Source organism: Somniosus microcephalus, chromosome 8, assembly GCF_052327205.1.
Source record: "Somniosus microcephalus isolate GS21.2 chromosome 8, FLI_Smic_1.0, whole genome shotgun sequence".
Classification (NCBI taxonomy): Eukaryota; Metazoa; Chordata; class Chondrichthyes; order Squaliformes; family Somniosidae; genus Somniosus; species Somniosus microcephalus.
This window is the reverse complement of record NC_140994.1, coordinates 247,033,079-247,054,993: the sequence shown is the minus strand read 5'-3', so window position 1 is coordinate 247,054,993 and position 21,915 is coordinate 247,033,079. Positions and strand designations below refer to the sequence as shown.

At 47.6% G+C, this 21,915-nt stretch overlaps 1 protein-coding gene across 1 annotated transcript in view; it reads left to right on the top strand.

Moving 5' to 3' along the window:
- LOC147114258 (palmitoyltransferase ZDHHC12-B-like) overlaps positions 1 to 11,453 on the top strand; it is a 44,889-nt gene extending 33,436 nt beyond the window's left edge. The window contains exon 6 of the mRNA XM_085994067.1: positions 11,215 to 11,453. Coding sequence (XP_085850193.1) covers positions 11,215 to 11,412 — 198 coding nt within the window. The 3' untranslated portion in view covers positions 11,413 to 11,453. The remainder of the gene's footprint in view (positions 1 to 11,214) is intronic.
- The last annotated feature ends 10,462 nt before the right edge of the window (positions 11,454 to 21,915 follow it).

Genomic DNA, 21,915 nt, shown 5'->3' with positions numbered 1-21,915 from the left:
CAATATTTAATCCCCTGTAGGAATGGTCAAATTCCTATCCAGAGATTGAGTTCGACACAGGCAATCAATCAAAAAGGTTTTTAATGTCAAACTAACGAGTTTAAACAGATTGATGCAAGAGAACTATGTATACAGGTCTTAACTGGCTGGAAGTTCCACGAGGACTGCCTGGGCGGTCCCGTGGATGGCGTCATGATGTCATCATGTTCTTCCCGCGTTTAGGGTGATCACGTGATCGGCGGCATGACGTCATCGCGTTTGCCCGCGCTCTTAAAGGGCCCGCGCCCTGTACATGCAAACAGTATATACAATGGTACAGATTTAGTCTGCAGCTAACACATTGTTAAAAGGAATTATGTACACTTGTTCAGAGTCTCTCAGTGGCTCTGCCACATGCGCCCCCCCCACAATTGTCTTTAACGAAAAAAGTCAAACGGTGAGGGGGTCTGACGAGCCTGTCAGAACGAGCCTTGTATTCCCGAAGTGGAAGCTGTTGGGCGGCGGGCAGTCTGGCGGGCGGTTGCACTTGTTCTGGCGTGACAACGGTGGGCGGTCGACCTCGCCTTGGCTGCTGTGCAGTCTCGACGGGTTGGTGAAGCTCCAGGTTTGCTGGTTTCAAACGGTCAACCGAAATGTGGTCCGGTTTGCCACCGACATCCACGGTGAAGGTCTTGTCTCCTGCCTCTATCACGCGGAAAGGACCAGTGTATGGGGCCTTGAGCAGATCCCAGTGAGCATCGTGCCAGATGAACATGTAGCCGGCATCTTTCAGCTCTGCTGGAACGTGAGAGCCCTGAAACCCGTGATGCGATGTGGAACCAGCGCGAAACATCTGGCTGCTTCCTGGTGGCTGATGAGTTGGCTTGAGGCGGACCATGGCTCTGTTGGTGCTGGCAGGAAATCCCCCGGCACTCGCAGAGGCTGACCATAAAGGAGCTCTGCCACGGAAGAGTGAAGATCTTCCTTGGGGGCCGTGCGAAGGCCCAACAGGACCCACGGCAGCTTGTCTGCCCATCCGGCGTCTTGGAGGCTGGCCCTCAGTGCGGCTTTAAGCGATCTGTGAAACTGTTCGCACAGACCGTTCGCTTGTGGGTGGTAGGCTGTGGTGCAGTGCAATTTAACCCCGAGTCCCTGAGCTACCGCATTCCAGAGCTCGGAGGAAAATTGCGGTCCCCGGTCCAAAGAGATGTCATCAGGCACCCCAAAACAGGCGACCCAGGAAGAGATGAATGCCCTGGCCACGTCCGCCGAAGTAGTAGATGACAGGGGAACCACCTCTGGCCATCTGGTGCTGCGATCTACTATGGTCAGGAGATGCGTAAAACCGTGGGAAGGTGGAAGTGGTCCTACCAGGTCCACGTTGACGTGGTCAAACCGTCGCTCCGGAACTGCAAAGGTGGTCAATGGAGCCCTGACGTGGTGCTGTACCTTGGACCTTTGGCAGACCACGCAGGTGTTGGCCCAGTCGCGGACATCTTTATGCATGCCCCGCCAAACGAACTTAGATGACATTAGCTTCTGAGAAGCCTTCATACCTGGGTGTGACAACCCATGTACAGCGTCAAACACCTTGCGGTGCCAGGCGACCGGCACGATAGGACAAGGGTCCCGAACGGAGACGTCACAAAGCAGCGTGGCACCAGCCGAATGAAACCGGACGTCGGCCACTTGGAGGCTAGTGTTGTTGGTGCGGTAAGCCTGCACTTCGGGGTCTGAGGCTTGGTCCGCTGCCATGAGGGCGTAGTCGATGCCCAGCTGGACCGCATGCACTGTCGCGCGGGAGAGGCAGTCTGCCACCAGGTTGTCTTTACCGGCCACGTGCTGAATATTCGTAGTAAATTCAGAGATATATGTTAACTGGCGTTGTTGCTGGGATGACCACGGTTCGGCGGTCTTGGCCATGGCAAAAGTCAGTGGCTTATGGTCGACGAAGGCAGTGAAAGGGCGTCCTTCCAACAAGAATCGGAAATGGCGGATGGCCAGAAAAAGGGCTAGTAACTCCCTGTCGAAAGTACTGTACGCCCGCTCATTGCGCCGTAATTGACGGCTGACGAATGCCAACGGCTGCCACGTCCCGTTCACCCACTGCTCCTGTACAGCGCCGATTGCATAACCTGACGCGTCGGTGGTGAGAGCGATGGTGGCTCCTGGAAGCGGGTGCGCCAGCATGGTCGCATTGGCCAAGGCGCTCTTAGTGTCGGTGAATGCCCGATCCATGTCAACTGTCCAGCTTACCGGATCCTTGCCAGACTTGCCCTTGAGGGCCTCGTACAGGGGCTGCATGAGCAGAGCTGCCTTAGGCATGAAACGGTGGTAAAAATTTACCATTCTGAGGAACTCCTGCAGGGCCTTGATGTTCTGCGGGCGCGGAAAGGATGTCACCGCCTCTACCTTCGCTTGCAAAGGCACCGCTCCCTCCGAGGTAACGAGATGTCCCAGGAAATCAATGTGGGACAGAGCAAACTGACATTTGGCCGGGTTGAGAATCAGGCCGTGTTGGCTGAGGCGCCGAAAGAGGGTGCGTAGGTGCGCGATGTGTTCCTCTTTATTATGACTGGCAACGAGGATATCGTCTAAATAGACGAAAAGGAACTTGAGGTCCCACAGCACGGAGTCCATGAGGCGCTGGAAGGCCTGGGCGGCGTTCTTCAACCCAAAAGGCATCCTCAAAAATTCGAAAAGGCCGAATGGGGTGAAGACTGCGGTCTTCTGAACGTCCTACGGGTGCACCGGGACCTGGTGGTAGCCTCGGACAAGGTCAACCTTGGAAAACACGGTGTTTCCTGCCAAATGGGCAGAGAAATCCTGAATGTGGGGGATCGGGTATCGATCAGGAGTGGTGGCGTCGTTTAGTCGCCGATAGTCACCGCATGGCCGCCATCCGCCGCCAGGTTTTGGTACTATGTGGAAAGGCGAAGACCAGGGACTATTCGACCGGCGAATAATCACCAGGCGTTCCATCATTGCAAACTCCGCCTTCGCGACCGCCAGCTTGTCGGGTTCGAGGCGCCGGGCCCGCGCGTGGACCGGGGGGCCGGTGGTGGTGATGTGGTGTTCCACACCATGTTTCGTGGCCGTAGAGGAGAACGTAGGTCTGGTCAGGTCTGGAAATTCACCTAGCAGGCGAGCGAACTCATCCGGAGTTGGGAAAGCGCAGGAGATGGCGCGCGACATGGTGGTACCACGGTGGCAAGGAATGGAGTGAAACGTGGCCGCGTTGATCAGCTGCCGGTTCCGCACATCGACCAGGAGGCCATTGGCGAACAGGAAATCCGCGCCGAGAATGGCGTGTGAAACCTTGGCCGTAACAAATTCCCAAACAAATCGCTGGCTGCCGAAGCACACCTGGACCCGCCGTCTGCCGAAGGTCCGAATAGCGCCGCCATTAGCCGCTTCGAGGGGAAGGCCGTGCCTCCCAGCCTGTACATCAAGAGCTGACGCTGCATTGCGCTCTGGTGTCGCAGAGGAACCGACGACCGGAGAGGGTATCCGTGATAAAGAGCAGCTTGCCTGCGTTGCCGACTGCCATCGCGGCCGCGGGGCACTCGTTAGACCTGTAGTGTATGTAACCATTCCACCTTTAAGAGAACTATTGTATGTAACCGTCCACCTTTAAGGGAACTATTTAAGGGTTGCACTACTTTATCTTGGCTGCTGTATACTGTAATACCGGCGGTGACCACACCGGTATATAAGTGCTGTGTAATGATTTATTGGGCAGATCCGCCCTGACCCTCAACTAGTAAAGTCCTGTTAAAGTTTACTCTTGTGGTATGTGTAGTAATTCGCAATATAACACACAGACTTAACAGTGGCGACGAGTTCGATCTTACCCTGCGGCAGAGATACATCCAAGGCAGTTTAATGGGCGTCGAGAAGAGGCATCCGCCCTCGTCATTCTGCTGAGAGAAGACTCGAGTCTGCAGAGCAAAGGAAGAAGGAAGAATTCTGACACGAAGCCTTCCATCAGCAATAGGCAGTGATCGTCCCTTCTATCACGGTGGTGAGTGAGCCGATCAGCGACGAGAAGCAAGTCGGCCACGTTGACTGTGAGTAGGGGAGAAAATTTTAAAAAAAAACGGAGGATATAAGGGCGGAGAACTCGACCACGGCCGGGGAAAGGAGCCGGACAGAAGTCGGGGCCAGAGGCGCTGAGACTGGGGCAGCGTAGGGCACGGAAGCCGCGGTGCAGGAACGCAGCCGGTGTGAGAGACCGGGCTACAAGCGGGAACGCAGCCGGTGTGAGAGACCGGGCTACAAGCGGGAACGCAGCCGGTGTGAGAGACCGGGCTACAAGCGGGCTGGGAGACGCAACAGCGTCGAGAGACAGCTCGACCGCGACCGGTGAAAAAGGCCGGGCAACTACCGAGGCCGCGAGGCGCTGCGACCGGGATCGTAAGGCGCGGGAGGTAATAAAAAAATTTAAAAAAACGCGGAGAACTCAGCCGCAGCCGGGGGAGGAAAGGACCGGACTGCGAGAGGGGCTGGGAGGCACGATTGAAAACCGCTGAGGGAGAGACAGAGCCCAAGCGAGTGGGAGAGACAGAGCCCGAGCGAGCGGGAGAGCGAGGGAGACCAAGCGAGCGAGGGAGAACGAGACCGAGCGAGCGAGGGAGAACGAGACCAAGCGACAGCCGAGGGGGAGAAAGGCAAACGCGGGAAACCGCCATTTTCGGAGGCGGGGAAGAAGACAAGAGCGGGAAACCGCCATTTTGAAAGTAGGCGGGGAAGAAGACAAGCACGGGAAACCGCCATTTTGAAAGTAGGCGGGGAAAAAGACAAGCACGGGAAACCGCCATTTTTGGAAAAAAAAAGTTAAAGGAAAAAAAAAAAAATTCGTTGTTGTTTCTCAAAAAGATTGCGGAGATGCCTAAGCGTGGTAACATCAACGATTTCGATCCCGATGTGGAAGATTGGGCCACGTATGTAGAACGCATAGAGATATATTGTAAGGCAAATAAAATATCAAATGATGATAAAGCACTAACCTTACTAAACTCAATGGGTGCAAAGACATACGGGCTATTGAAGCATCTTCTATCACCAGCTAAACCGGCGGATCAGACTTTCGCTAATATTGTTGCTGTCCTGAAGGATCATTTGAACCCCACACCGCTGATGTTAGCGGAACGGTTTAAATTTTATGCGAGAACGCAACTGAAAGAGGAAAGCAACGCGGAGTACTTGGTTGAACTGCGTAGACTAGCAAAATACTGTCAGTTTGGGGAAAATCTGACAGAGGCACTGAGAGACAAGTTCGTGTGTGGGTTGTCGAAGGAAGGAACACAAAAGCGACTACTCGAAGAGAACGATCTTACACTTGATAAGGCTGTCCTTATTGCAGCATCGCATGAAGCCGCAGCGAGAGGCACTGCGGAAATGCAGCTGAAGGCAGCGGTACTCAGCGTGGATCAAATGGCTTCAGGTACAACGAAATGTTATCGTTGTGGGAAGACAACACACGATCAGAACCAATGCTGGTTTAAAAACCAGGAATGTAGAAAATGTGGCAAGCTTGGTCACATAGCTAAAGTATGCCGGTCAGGAAAGAAGACCAGCAACAACAAAAAAAAAGTCACCGCAGGAAAAGTACAGCAAGGTACACAAGGTGGCTGAGAAGAGTTCGGATGAACAGAATTCGGATTCAGACTCCAACAGCAAGGAACTGGGTAGTCTGAGAATTCACAATGTGAGTAAGGAAGCTGACCGACAAACTATCTGGGTCGCACTGCAGATAGCAGGAGTCCACGTGAAGATGGACTTGGACACCGGATCGGCGTTGACGGTCATGAATAAACAAGATTACAAAAAGTTATTCACACATATTCCCCTACGGGATACGAAGATAGTATTGCAAACATACACGGGGCAAAGAGTATACCCCATCGGAAAGATAAAAGTCAAGGTGAGACACAAGGGCAAAGAACTCCAAGGAATGGACTTATATGTACTACCTGAGGGAGGTCCACCACTTCTGGGACGGGAGTGGATCAGGAAAATAAATATGGACTGGCACTCCCTAAAAGCAATAACGGTAGATTCCGGAAAGAAAAATGTCAAACCTGCACGATTGTCCAGAATATTGGATGAGGGCATATGCAACAGTGACAGTGACAAAGCAGAGAGTGAGAACTCGGTGAAGACAATCAGCTCAAACTCGGGAACCGATGATGGTAAGACCAGCCCATGTGCAAAAGACAAGTCTAAAATGGACTTGCAGACTAATGATGGGAAAACGAAGGAGTGCATAAATGCTTCAGAAGAGAACAAAGTATCAGAACAGATTTCCACTGAACAACAACAACATAGTTTGACAGAGAATTCTGAGTCTGTCCAGTCTACAGACATGCACATTTCTGAGGAACACCTGGCTCGAACTCAACTCAATTTCAAACTCCAACAGCAATTGGAACAAATGATTCACCGTTTTGAGCAAGAGATGAATACAAAGAAAAAGTTCTTTGACACAGAGTGGGAGAATCTGGAAAGACAGCTGAGGCAGCTGATTGAGAAAATGGAGCAGGAACACACAAACCGTCTGCGCGAGGAGGCCAAACGAATCAAAGCTGAGCAAGAAAGGGAATATGTCAAATTCATCGAGCAGTTGAAAGCTAAGAAGAAAGAGTACCCTTTTGTGAGCAGTGTCAGCAGTAATAAGCCACTCAGGGAATTGGGTGCAGAGGCAAAACCTGAAGATGCTGCAGAGATCAAGTTTGTTGCTGGAAGCGCTACTTCCAGAGCTTTGCTTCGAATTAAAGAATTGCCAGTTAAAATTGTGAAACCCTTGAAAGAGAAGATTAACATGGAGAAACATCGTGTCATTTTCGAATGCAAGGTTTCCAGGTCAAATGCTGCTGTCAAGTGGTATTACAAAGACAAAGAGATTCATCCCAATAATAAATATGAGATTGTGAGTGAAGATGTGTACAGGAAGCTCGTTATTAATAATGTCGCTTTTGAAGATGAAGGCAACTACATGTGCGACGCCATAGATGACCAAAGCACAGCAAAGTTATATGTAGGAGAGCAATCAATTGTTATCATTAAACCCATATGTGATGTGGAAGTGTCAGCGCCAAGTGACGCCATTTTTGAGTGTGTGCTTTCAGTTGCTGACGTGAAGTCTCCAAAATGGATACTAAATGGTGAAATTCTTCATGCTTCTGAAGATGTGGACATTGAGCATAGTGGCACTATTCATCGTCTCACTCTGAAAAAAACAACTTGTAAGATGACCGGCTTGCTGCAGTTTATTGCAGGGAAATCAAAATCTGAGGCAAGGCTGACTATTAAAGAGCCTCCGTCAAAGGTAGTCAAAGAACTACAGAACATTACAGTGGAAGAGAAGCATTCTGCTACTTTGAGCTGTGAGTTTACACTTACTCCCAAGATGGTCAGATGGTACAAAGACCAGAGCTTAATCGAAGCTTCTGACCGTTATAAATTTAAACAAAATAAGAATGTGATAGAACTTACCATTACAAATCTCACACCCAAAGACTCTGGTGAATATAGCTGCAAATCAAGTAATGCACAGACTGCAGCCACACTCACAGTTGAAGCTCCAAAAATAGAAATAATAAACCATTTGGAGGACGTAGATACTGAGGAGGACAGCAATCTAGGATATTCTTGTGAGTTGTCCCATGATGATGAAGATGATGACTCATCTGAACCATTAACACCCCTTCCAGGTCACGCACGTGGTCCCTCTGAACTGAGCCAAATCAGTCTGGAAGTAGGAAAACTTCCCAAGGTACTCGAGCCTTTAGAAGTCAGCAAGGCTGGTTCTGAAGTTACGAAAGTTCAAGCTGTTAAGTCCAGTGAAGGACTATTGGATGAGTCACCCCAGCAACGTGAACCTACTACACCACCGAGAACTACTACACCACCGAGGCGTTATCCGGACCGAGTCAGGAAGCACAGGAGGCGCCTCCACAGAGACTGAATCTGTGAACTGTTTTCCGCAGAGACTGAATCTGTGAACTGTTTCCCGCAGAGACTGAATCTGTGAACTGTTTTTACATAAAGTTGGATATATATGTATGATGTTATGTTTAATGGGGAATAGGTATATTGTAAGCTAAAAAGGGAGGATTGTAGTGTATGTAACCGTTCCACCTTTAAGAGAACTATTGTATGTAACCGTCCACCTATAAGGGAACTATTTAAGGGTTGCACTACTTTATCTTGGCTGCTGTATACTGTAATACCGGCGGTGACCACACCGGTATATAAGTGCTGTGTAATGATTTATTGGGCAGATCCGCCCTGACCTTCAACTAGTAAAGTCCTGTTAAAGTTTACTCTTGTGGTCTGTGTAGTAATTCGCAATATAACACACAGACTTAACAAGACCCGCTCTTCATTGGACGGAGTTGTTGTTTTTTTTTGAGAGAAGCTGCAGGGAGGGCGGCAACATCTCGCCTTCGCGCCAAACCGGGCGTGGTAGAAGCACAGCCCCGCAGGCCGAGTAGCTGGGGCGGAATCTGTGGGGGATGGGTGCCTCGTGGCAGCGCAGTACTGCTGCATAACTGCGAATATTTTATCTGCCTCGGCAGCGAGCGCTGCACAGTCTTCGACCTCGGACCTGGCCAAGGCTGCTTGCACCTGCTCCGGCAATTGGCTGAGGAATAACTCTCTGAAGAGAAAGCATTGTGGTTCGGAGCCGAGGAGAGTGAGCATGTGGCTCATCAGCTCGGAAGGCTTGGAGTCCCTGATCCCGGGCATAGCGAGCAGTCGACGGGCGCGCTCTGATTTCGTGAGCCCGAAGACCTGCAGCAACCGCGCTTTGAGGGTCTCATACTTGCGGTCCATCAGGGGGTTTTCCAGAAGACTGACGATCTGCGAGGCGGTGGAGCTATCGAGAGTGGAGACCACGTAGAAGTATCTGGTCTGATCCTCAACGATGCCTCTCAGGGCGAACTCGGCTTCAACTTGGATAAACCAGGAGGTCGCCTGTTGCTCCCAGAACTGCAGCAGCTTCAACGAGACAGCGTTGTTCTCCATGCTGTGTTCCTTTTGCGAATACTGTTCACAAAAGTCAGGGTCACCAATGTAGGAATGTTCAAATTCCCATCCAGAGATTGAGTTCGACGCAGGTAATCAATCAAAAAGGTTTTTAATGTCAAACTAACGAATTTAAACAGATTGATGCAAGAGAACTATGTATACAGGTCTTAACAGGCTGGAAGCTCCACGAGGACTGCCTGGGCGGTCCCGTGGATGGCGTCATGACGTCATCACGTTCTTCCTGCGTTTAGGGTGATCACGTGATCGGCGGCATGACGTCATCGCGTTTGCCCGCACTCTTAAAGGGCTCGCGCCCTGTACATGCAAACAGTATATACAATGGTACAGATTTAGTCTGTAGCTAACACATCGTTAAAAGGAATTATGTACACTTGTTCAGAGTCTCTCAGTGGCTCTATCACACCCCAAACAACACTCGAAACAGATTATCTGGTCATTATCTCATTGCTGTTTGTGGGAGCTTGCTGTGCACCAATTGGCTACTATGTTTCCTACATTACAACAGTGACTACACTTGCAAATAGTACTTCATTGGCTGTAAAGCACCTTGGGAGATTCTGAGGTCAGGAAAGATGCTTTATCAATGCAAGACTTTCTTTCTTTCTGGTTTGAAGGTGACAACGGCTAGTTTGCCAAGGTTGTGCAGTGCTCCAGCCTGCTTATCTAGGCTGTCACGCCAGTGCAGTACTGATGGATGCCCCGTCTGCCCTCTCAGGTGGATGTAAAATATCCCATGGCACTATTTGAAGATGAGCGGGGTAGTTCTCCCTGGTGTCCTGGCCAGTGTTATCCCTCAACCAACATCATTAAAAAAAAAACAAGATTATCTGGTCATTATCACATTGCTGATAGTGGGAACTTGCTGTGCTCCAGCCTACTAATGTCATTTGAAGGAGTTTGGTTAAATGGAGTATCACATGATGACTCATTGGTTAACTCACCCTGTGTATACCTCACCCTAGATTATCTCACTAAAGCGTTTCGGCCCTTGGCTGCAGTGTGTAATAGACGCTGTGAAGTGGATGGTGCCATTTTAGATTTCAAATATAGGGATTGATTGATGCAGAGTGTTTATAAAACAGTTTTTTCACCCCCCTGTCAGACTTGGGCTATGACCCGATCCAGAGGAATGGGTTTAATGTCCGCTTTTTGCTTTTGCTTGTGAAGGACCTATTTGAAACAATTTTGCAAATGATGTTCCCCTAACTCACTGCCACTGCTCAATTTGTGTTGGTTTTTTCAGCACAATTCCCCCGATATCGCCGTAACGGTTGCACAAGATCGCTGATTTTTTTGGCGCAAATTGCATTCAGTGCAACTCGAGTTTCCGCCATCTTTTTTGCACTCGTTTTTAAAACATCGCACTGGAAGCCGGCCCCTCCCACAAAACTGTCCATACCCACAGGCTGAATTAATCACCATTGGGTGTTTCCGCTAATTTGGGCCTTTGAGGAGGCTCCAAAAAATTTAACTGGATCTTTTGGACGTAAGGAAACTAATAGGCACATTTCGACAGGTTTTCAACAATTTTTTTTAATTTACTAAGGAACTGACTACTGTATCCCAAATCTAACTAGATAATAGTTTTGTATATTTAAAAAAAATCATTTTCAGTCATTTAAAATCGGATTGCACACGGGTGGTGGATTGACACTGTGATTTAAAATACTTATTTTTTCTGATAAACCCATTTGCCTCTCCATTAATTAAACTTCACCAAGTTGCTACTCTTAAACATATCACGGAATATTTTTGAAAGCAAAACTTAAAAAAAACAAAAAATGACATTTTAAAACGCTGCCCGATTGCACTGATTCAAGGCAGATTTTGCGCTCGGCGATATGCAAATGAGTTTGAGCGGAAACGCGGGAAGCGGGCGGGGGGGCGAAACAAGCACTTTTCAAAAACGGACGCAATTTGCACCGGAATTGCCGATTGCGCCCAAAGCGGAAACTCTACCTCAATCTATTTTGCCGAAGAGCAGGAGTAGATCATTCAGCTCTTCGAGCCTGTTCCACGCACACCAATCTTAAAAATAAGCTGGGCTTCATATATTCCAATGAGTTTGCGGTCTGTCATATCGATGGCACAAATAACATTTTTGCCCATGTTGGTTGACTTTGATTGGTGATGAACGGGTGATTCAGAGAGTAGGTGCTTACTGTCGATTCTTTGCTCTAGTTGACCCTGGCAATGATGAACCTGACGGCCTATGAGGTGCGACACTGCCGAGAACTTGACTATCTGCAGAGAAGATGCGGCCGTATTTATAACCCTTTCCACCAAGAGACGAAGCTCAGTTTGCTGGAGTACTTCCACTTCATCGAGCCCCTACCCATCGAGGAGGCCCAGAAACACCTTCAACAGGACCTGGTGTAACTGCTGAAATTCCGATCGTTGCCTCAATAAAATTAGCTGTTTTGTCACATTAAGTCTCAATTCTCTGGGGTTTGAAAGATTCAATCATTTCGTCTTTATCGTAACAAGTGGGTCAACATACAAAGAAACAATCTGGGTAATCAAGCCGTGGTTTTGTAGTATACACAACTTGCAGAAGAAACAAAATGTCCAGTCAAAGGAATGACAGATGGAACCATTTGAGTGGGATAATGTTTTCCCTCAGTTCTTTCATGAAGATTGCACGGGAAACTACACTTCCTTCTATGAGAGGAGCTGTTGAACTGTGCACAGGGATAGGTTAGTCTATTTGTTGGCAAGTCCTAAACCAGATGGGGTGGGGATAGAGGCACAGCAAGACTTGGCATTATGACTTAGCTTCTGAGATTCGTGTTGCTACTCATGATGATCATCAAAAGGCTTAACATCCTTTATATCCTCCATTATGGTTGTCTCCTGAAGCGTGCAGCGCAGAATTAAGTGGAGAAAAATACTTTTGCGTGTATAGTCTCAGCTGTGGCTCAGTGGGTAGCACTCTCTCCTCTGAGTCAGAAGGTTGTGCGGTTCAAGTCCCAACTCCATAGCCTTGAGCACAGAATCAGTGCAGTACTGAGGGAGCGCTGCACTGTCTGAGGTGCCGTCTTTCCAATAAGACGTTAAACCGAAGCTCCATCTGCCCTCTGAGGTGGACACAAAAGATCTCAGGGCACTATTTCAAAGAAGAGCAGGGGAGTTCTCCCTGCTGTCCTGATCAATATTTATTCGTTATCCCACACCTAAAAAAACAGATTATCTGGTCATCATCACATTGCTGTTTATGAGAGCTTGCTGTGTGCAAATTGGCTGCCACATTTCCTTCATTACCATAGTGTAAGATTTGGATCACAGGTCACACACAGATTACCCAAAGGGTCTTAGGAGTTGTAAGACTTTTTATTAGCGAGCTACAGTTTAAGCATAATCAGATACTACTACAAGTGATTGAAATAAATACAGTAGACGTACAACCCATGACAGATGAGGGCGATCTACGGCCCTGGCACGGAATGAAATGACCGGACAGACAGACGGACGGTGAGGCAGTACGGTGCTCTCAGATTGGGTGGATTCCTGCAGTCTGTGACCTGCAGTCACTTCCGTTGGGTCATCCCTCGAACTTTTGGAGGTGTTAGGCCGTCAGCCAGCTTTGATCCACCTCAGAGGCTAAACTTGACCAAGGTGTTAGACCATAGCCACGTCGGGGAAGCCCTCGCCCCTAACTGCCTGTTTCCCGCTCACGGTCGTCTGTATTTATATCTTATTTTGATGGGCTGGTGGATACCTGGTGTCAATCATTTTTACCCATCCCATTGTCCAATTACCAGGGAGAGACTACCTCTGACAGCCCCTCCCAGCCTCATGAGGTCATTTTCCTTCTTATCTCTGTTCTAAAGGTCTTGTTGCCCTCTCGTAGACAGCTTGTTCATCCTACAGCTCCTTGTTGCATCCCTTATCAGGCCCACTTGAAGGCCTGCTTTTGTGTTCTGACCTCGTAATTCAGCTCTCTATACAACTCCTTTTCTGATGTGACTGGAATCCTTCTGTTTCATCAAATTAGACAAATTGCTGATCTAGGGAACCCGTAACAGACTATTATTTCTTTCAATCCACGATTTCTTACAATAGTGATTACACTTAAGAAAAGCACTCCATTGGCTGCAAAACACTTTGGGACAGCCTGAGATCATGACAGGTGCTGTATAAATACAAGTCTTTCCACACGATTAGAAGTGCAATGGAGCAGAACTTCTGTCCACTTTGATCAAGCGCTGATCTTCTCCCACTCCTGAGGACAGGATCATTTAAGAGTTGAGCACCCATGTCTGTAGCGGTGTCAGTGGGTGCCCGATCATTGGAGCCAGTGTGATCTTGGAGGGGCAGCCAGCTGCTCCGAGAGGGGGAAGCCAGAGGCCGGATCAGAATGAAGATAGAGAGCCAAAACTTTCTCTCCCCTTGTCCAGTCTCTTCCTACCTGCATCTGCAACTCTTCTGACGCCCTCCGCCAATTTAACAGTTTCCAGTTTCCTGGTCCTAACCATCTCCTTTTCACTATGGACGTTCAATCCCTCTACACCTCCATCCCCCACCAGGATAGCCTGTGGGCTCTCCGCTTCTTCCTTGAACAGAGGTTCAACCAGTCCCCATCCACCACCACCCTCCTCCGCCTGGCTGAACTTGTTCTCATATTGAACAACTTCTCCTTTGGCTCCACTCACTTCCTCCAAATAAAAGTAGTTGCTATGGGAACCTGTAAGGGTCCTAGCTATACCTGCCTTTTCATGGGATATGTGGAACATTCTTTATTCTTTATTCCAGTCCTACTCAGGTCCCCTCCCTTGTGATGACTGTATCGGTGTCATTTCCTGCTCTCACCACAAACTGGAAAATTTTGTCAACTTTGCTTCCAATTTCCACCCTTCCCTCGCCTTCACCTAATCCACCTCCAACTCTTCCCTTCCCTTCCTCAACTTCTCTGTCTCCATTTCAGGGGATACTTTATCGACCAGTATCCACTATAAGTCCACTGACTCTCACAGCTACCTGGACTACACTTCCTTTCTCCCCGTTTCCTGTAAGGACTCTATTCCATTCTCCTAGTTTCTCCGTCTCCCTCACACTTGTTCTGACGATGCCACCTTCCGCACCAGTGCTTCCGATATGTCTTCCTTTTTCCACAACCGAGGATTCCCCTCTACTGTGGTTGACACGGCCCTTGACCATGTCAGTTCCATTTCCCGCACTTCTGCTCTCACCCCTTCCCCTCCCTCCCAGAACCACAATAGGGTTCCCCTTGTCCTCAACTTTCACCCCACCAGCCTCCACATTCAACGGATCATCCTCCGCCATTTCCACCACCTCCAGCGTGTTCCCACCACCAAACACACCGTCCCCTCCCTTCCCTTTCAGCATTCCGAGGGGACCGCTACCTCTGCGACAACCTGGTCCACTTGTCTAACACCCCCAACACCCCTTCCCCTTCCCGCGGCACCTTCCCGTGCAAGTGCAGGAGATGCAACACCTGACCTTTTACCTCCTCCATTCCCACTGTCCAGGGCGCCAAACACTCCTTCTAGTTGAAACAGCGATTTACTTGTACTTCTTGCAATTTAGTATACTGTATTCACTGCTCACGATGCGGTCTCCTGTACACTGGTGAGCGCCTTGCAGAACACCTCCATTCATCTGCAGCTTGATCCCGAGCTTCCGGTCGCCTGTCACTTTAATTCTCCGCTCCACTCCCACTCTGATCTCTCCGTCCTCAGCCTCTTACACTGCCCCAATGAGGCTCAATGTAAGCTCGAGGAACAGCACCTCATCTTTCGCTTAAGCACAAAACAGCCTTCCGGACTCAACATTGCGTTCAACAATTTCAGACCATAACCTCGGCCCCTATTTTTTTGGACAGCAGCTGTTGATGATTCTGCCATTCCATTTACACCTCCTCTAGACCCATCTTTTGTTTCTTTACATGTTCCATTACCATCTCCTTTTGCCTTGCACCATCATCCCTTTTGTCATTTAATCTCTCCTACCTTCCATCCTATCACAGACCTTCCTTTTTGTTCTTTGCTGCCGCCCCCTCCTCTTTCCCAGCCACTGTATTTGCTTAAGACCTGTAATGTTTTCCAGTTCTGACGAAGAGTCATCGACCTGAAATGTTAACTCTGTTTCTCTCTCCACAGATGCTGCCTGGTCTGCTGAGTGTTTCCAGCATTTTATGTTTTTATTTATGAACCAAACCTGTTGTCTGCTATTAAAATAGGCAGAAGGGTGACAGTAAACTGCCCCATCTGGGATCTTGTTGGATAATTGGCTGCCGGGACTTTCACAAGGTCCAGAACATGACCTACGTCTGCTCGACCTATCTGGGGCACATCAGGTGGGGTTCTTGGTCCAGTCTGGAAGCTCCTACCAGACACATCCCAGGCAGCTGTGCAACGTAACTAAGACGTGCAGAGGGAGAACCGAACCCCTAGCATTGCAATGCCTTAGTCTTTTATGAGGAAGGATGTTCTTGCCATGGAGGGAGTGCAGCGAAGATTCACCAGACCGATACCTGGGATGGCAGGAATGACGTATGAGGAGAGATTGGGTCGATTGGGCTTATACTCGCTGGAGTTTAGAAGAATGAGAGGGGATCTCATTGAAACTTATAAAATTCTAACAGGACTAGACAGACTAGATGCAGGAAGGATGTTCCCGATGGCTGGGGAGTCCAGAACCAGGGGTCTGTTGGGTAGGATTGATTGGGTAATGTCACTCAAAGGGTTGACGGTGGATAGGCAATGGCAAACATTCAAAGATCGCATGGATGAACTACAGATTGTGTTTATCCCAGTTTGGCATAAAAATAAATCAAAAAAGGTGACTCAACCATGGCTAACAAGGGAAATTAGGGATAACATAAGATCCAAAGAGAAGACATATAAATTGGCCAAAAAAAGCAGCAATCCTGAGGTTTGGGAGCAGTTTAGGATTCAGCAAAGGAGGACAAAGGGATTAATTAAGAGGGGAAAATAGATTATGAAAGTAAGTTTGCAGGGAACATAAAAACTGACTGTAAAAGCTTTTATAGATATGTGAAGAGAAAAAGATTGGTGAAGTCAAACGTAGGTCCCTTACAGTCAGAATCAGGGGAATTTATAATGGGGAACAAAGAAATGGCAGACCAATTAAATACATATTTTGGTTCTGTCTTCACAAAGAAGGACACAAATAACCTCCCAGAGATGTCGGGGAACATAGGGACTAATGAGAGGGAGGAACTGAAAGAAATCAGTATTGTAGGGAAATGGTGTTGGGGGAGTTGACGGGATTGAAGGCCAATAAATCCCATGGGCCTGATAATCTACATCCTAGGGTACTTAAGGAAGTGGCCCTGGAGATAGTAGATGTATTGCTGGTCATCTTCCAGAACTCGATAGACTCTGGAACAGTACCTATGGATTGGAGGGTAGCTAATGTTAACCTACTATTCAAAAAAGGTGGTAGAGAAAAAGTGGGGAATTATAGACCGGTAAGCCTGACATCGGTAGTGGGGAAAATGCTAGAGTCCATTGTAAAAGATGTAATAGCAGAGCACTTAGAAAGCAGTGACAGGATCGGACAAAGTCAGCATGGATTTACAAAAGGTAAATCGTGCTTGACTAATCTACTGGAATTTTTTGAGGATGTAACTGGTAAAATAGATAAGGGAGAACCAGTGGATGTGGTGTATTTGGACTTTCAGAAGGCTTTCGATAAGGTCCCGCATAAGAGATTAGCGTGCAAAATTAAGGCACATGGGATTGGGGGCAAGGTATTGACTTGGATAGAGAACTGGTTGGCAGATAGAAAGCAAAGAGTTGGAATAAATGGGTCGTTTTCCGAGTGGCAGGCAGTGACTAGTGGGGTACCGCAAGGATTGGTCCTAGGACCCCAGCTGTTCACAATATATATTAATGATCTGGAGGGAATTGGATGTAGTATCTCCAAATTTGCAGACGACACAAAGCTGGGTGGGAGGGTATGCTGTGAGGAGGATATCGTGAAACTCCAGTATGATTTGGACAGGTTGGGTGATTGGGCAGAAACATGGCAAATGCACTATAATGTGGATAAATGTGAGGTTATCCACTTTGCTGGCAAAAACAGGAAGGCAGATTATTATTTGAATGGCAATGGATTGGGAGAAGGGGAAGTGCAAAGAGACCTGGGTGTTCTTGTGCACCAGTCGCTGAAGGTAAGCATGCAGGTGCAGCAGGCGGTTAAGAAGGCAAATGATATGTTGGCCTTCGTAGCAAGAGGGTTCGAGTTCAGGAACAAGGATGTCTTGCTGCAGTTGTACAGGGCCTTGGTGAGACCGCACCTTGAGTATTGTGTGCAGTTTTGGTCGCCTTATCTGAGGAAGGACGTTCTTGCCATGGAGGGAGTGCAGCGAAGATTCACCAGGCTGATACCTGGGATGGCAGGAATGACGTATGAGGAGAGATTGTGTCGATTGGGCTTATACTCACTGGAGTTTAGAAGATTGAGAGGGGATCTCATTGAAACCTATAAAATTCTGTCAGGCCTGGACAGACCAGATGCAGGAAGGATGTTCCCGATGGCCGGGGAGTCCAGAACCAGAGGTCATAGTCTAAGGATAAGGGGTAAACCATTTAGGACTGAAATGAGGAGGAATTTCTTCACCCAGAGAGTGGTGAACCTGTGGAATTCTCTGCCGCAGAGGGTGGTGGAGGCCAGTTCATTAAATATATTCAAGAAGGAGTTGGATATATTTCTTAAGGCTAAAGGGATCAAGGGATATGGGGAGAAGGCAGGGACAGGGTACTGAATTTGAATGATCAGCCATGACCTCATTGAATGGCGGAGCAGTTTCGAGGGGCCTAATGGCCTACTCCTGCTCCTATCTTCTATGTTTCTATGTATTGGCCGGAAACCTAGCAGATTTAAGAACTTGTTCTTTCTTATATGGTCCTAAGGACTCCTTAAAGTGTCCACAGAGGAACATCCCTCTCTGATCTTACATACATCGCTATCTGTGCACCAGGAAGGAAGTGATGAACTCAGGACACGGAGAGGCTGATTGTTACAATCCGAATTGCCTGCTAGCAAGTGAAGGACAGTTAGGGTTGCCAACTCTGGCCGTATCCCTGGAGCTTTCATCACATGACCGCGCGCCTCCAACCGCCCGCCTTCCCGTCATTGGTCGCCCGATAGGTCCATCTTTGCAACTCACCAGCATCCCACACTGGAAGTGAATAGACTCTTCATTACCTGATTGGATCGTTCTCTACTGTCAGTCAAACAGCCTTTTTTTCCCCACAATCTCCAATATTTCTAAAACTAATAAACAAAAGTGTTCAAATAAATTGAAAAAAAACACCCTTTTTTATAATTGCCTCATGATGTTTCTCCTGGGTGATGTTCACAGCAGTGCCCTGGAAAGCAATCTTTCCTGGACACTCTGGAGTATTGGCAATCCTCAGGATAAGGCCGAAGGGGCTTTGGGTGCCGCAGAAATTTCCTGATTTCATTAATTCAAGGGTTGGCCTACTGAATTACAGACGGACTGGGAGTAATATTCACCTTCAGCACCTGGTGGTAAGCTGGTGGAGCGGACTACCCGCCCATTGTGGAACGGGCCCGATTTTAAATCAGGAGGCTTCTACAAAGGCCATGCATTCTGCTCCGCCAAACTACCGCCCAGGTGCTGAAGATAGAAAGTGAGCCCCACTGTCATCGCCTGTCACAGTAAGGACAGTTTAGAGAGGTGCAACACACATTAAACATATGGGCTGGTGATTTCACTCTGTCTGCAACGGGAACAGGAATGAGGTATCATGCTTTTCTGATTGGCTCAAATAAGTACCATAACGATATAGATTTGCTAAAACATAAATGAGGGAATATTCCCGCTGATAAGCAACCAAATCAAACACTGTAATTTAAACCAGTCAGGTGGCTTAATTAAGTTTTACAAAGTGCTTCTAGGATCCAAAGACATAGACACACACAGACACACACACATCATCTATACACACACACATCATCTATACACACACACACATAAACACACATCTGTACACACATACATCATCTATACACACACACACACACACATCTATACACACACACATCATCTATACACACACACACATACACACACATCTGTACACACACACATCATCTATACACACACACACATAAACACACATCTGTACACACATACATCATCTATACACACACACACACATCTATATACACACACACACACATCTATACACACACACATCATCTATACACACACACACATACACACACATCTATACACACACACACATCTATACACACACACACATCTATACACACACACACATACACACACATCTATACACACACACACTCATCTATACACACACACACACATCTATACACACACACGCATGATCTATACACACACACGCACACACACACACACATCTATACACACACATATCATCTACACACACACACACACATCTATACACACACACACTCACATCTATACACACGCACACACACATCTATACACACACAAACTCACATCTACACACACACACACACACACATCTATACACACACATCATCGATACACACACATCATCTATACACACACACATCATCTATACACACACACACAAACACACATCTGTACACACACACATCATCTATACACACACACACACACCTATACACGCACACACACACATCTATACACACACACATCATCTATACACACACACACATACACACACATCTATACACACACACACACATCTATACACACACACACATACACACACATCTATACACACACACTCATCTATACACACACACACACATCTATACACACACACATCTATACACACACACGCATGATCTATACACATACATGCACACACACATCTATACACACACACATCATCTATACACACACACATCATCTATACACACACTCATCATCTGTACACACACTCATCATCTGTACACACACACACACACATCTATACACACACAAACTCACATCTACACACACACACATCTATACACACACACACTCACATCATCTATCAACACACACACGCACACACACACACACATCTATACACACACATCTATACACACACACACACATCTATACACACACACACGATCTATACACACACACGCACACATACACACATCTGTACACACACACATCATCTACACACACACACACATCATCTATACACACACACATCATCTATACACACACACACACGTCTATACACACAAAAACTCACATCTACACACACACACACACACACACATCTATACACACACACATCATCTACACACACACACTCACATCATCTGTACACACACACATCATCTATACACACACACACACATCTATACACACACACACACATCTATACACACAAAAACTCACATCTACACACACACACACACACACACACATCTATACACACACACACATCTATATACACACACACTCACATCATCTGTACGCACACACATATCATCTACACACACATACTTCGGCCCGGAAATTCGGGTCGGAGGCTTCCCGCAGGTGCAAGCTTCCGACCTGCACTTACCTAGCGCCCCAGCCGTTGTGCAGTGGGCCCGCGTGGGATTCCGATCATGGGCCTGCTCCAACGGCCGGCGCGCAGTGCTCGCGTATCCCAGGGACGCAGTTAGTTCGATGCGTCCTCTGGGATCACGTGGGCCATGGAGAGCTAATCGTAGCAGGGAATACTTCATTCATAAATTTGACAGGAAGAGCTGTCAAACCTATAAATACTATAACCCCCAAAACATAACTAAAACTTCAAATATTTTTTTTTTTAAATCACATTTTTAAAATAACTATACATTATATGAAATAACTATTTTAAACAATAATTTAAATTTTTGAAAAAATTAATTACATTTTCTAACGGGGCTAAAAATAAACTTACCTTTCTTTAAAGTATTTAAAAATAATAAACCTGTGGAAAAAATGTTTTAATTTGAATTAATTCACCACTTACCTTGTTAAAAGCAGGCCTTGCACCTGCTTTTTTAAAGTGTAACTGCTGGAGACTTACAATCCTGGAGAAAACTGCAAAAAAAATGTAAGTTCGATGCGCACGCGCTGCCTCTCTGGCGCACGCGTTCAACCTGTCAACCCCTTCTTTCAAGGGAATGGAAGTTCCGGTTTCCCGCACCTGCGCAGTGTATGCACGAAACCAGCACTTTCATTGGGCCTACGGATGAGTACCCAGCGCGTACTCACCCGTGGAGACCCAAATTTCTGGGCCATCATCTACACACACACACATCATCTACACACACTGTAATGTATGTACCTTTAAGAGAGGAACTATCTTTTACAGCCCCTGTATACTGCAGTACCAGTAGTGACCACACCTGTATATAACACCGTGTAGCAATTTGTACAGTTAGTTCCAGCATACCCTCTGTTCAGTAAACACCTGTTATTACCGTTCTCCTGCAGTCCGTGTGTTATTGATACGCGGACACTACAGTGGCGACGAGCAGGTTCAAACTCACCTGCAGTACTGCATCACCTCACGGGGATCCATCCCTGAAAAGAAGCTTCTTGGAGGTCGAAGCCAGAGAAACGGGCATCGACCGTGGGCAACCGCCCAGTGATCCATCGGAGTTCAGAGAATCACAGGGGAAGCTGTGGAGAGCTGGGCTTGGTTCTCCAGTCAAGGTGTTCCAGCAAATCGGGCTGGTAACAGGTAGTGCGCTGACCCTTCCCGGACTGCGGCGGGCTAGAGCTCGATCGAGCGGCTCTGCAAGGGGGCCGAGCAGCGTCGTCGGGAAGAAAAAAAAAAGAGAGAGAGAGGGTGGAGCGCACAGGGCGCGGCCAGTGCTCAAGAGCCAGGCAGCGATAAAGATAATAAAAAA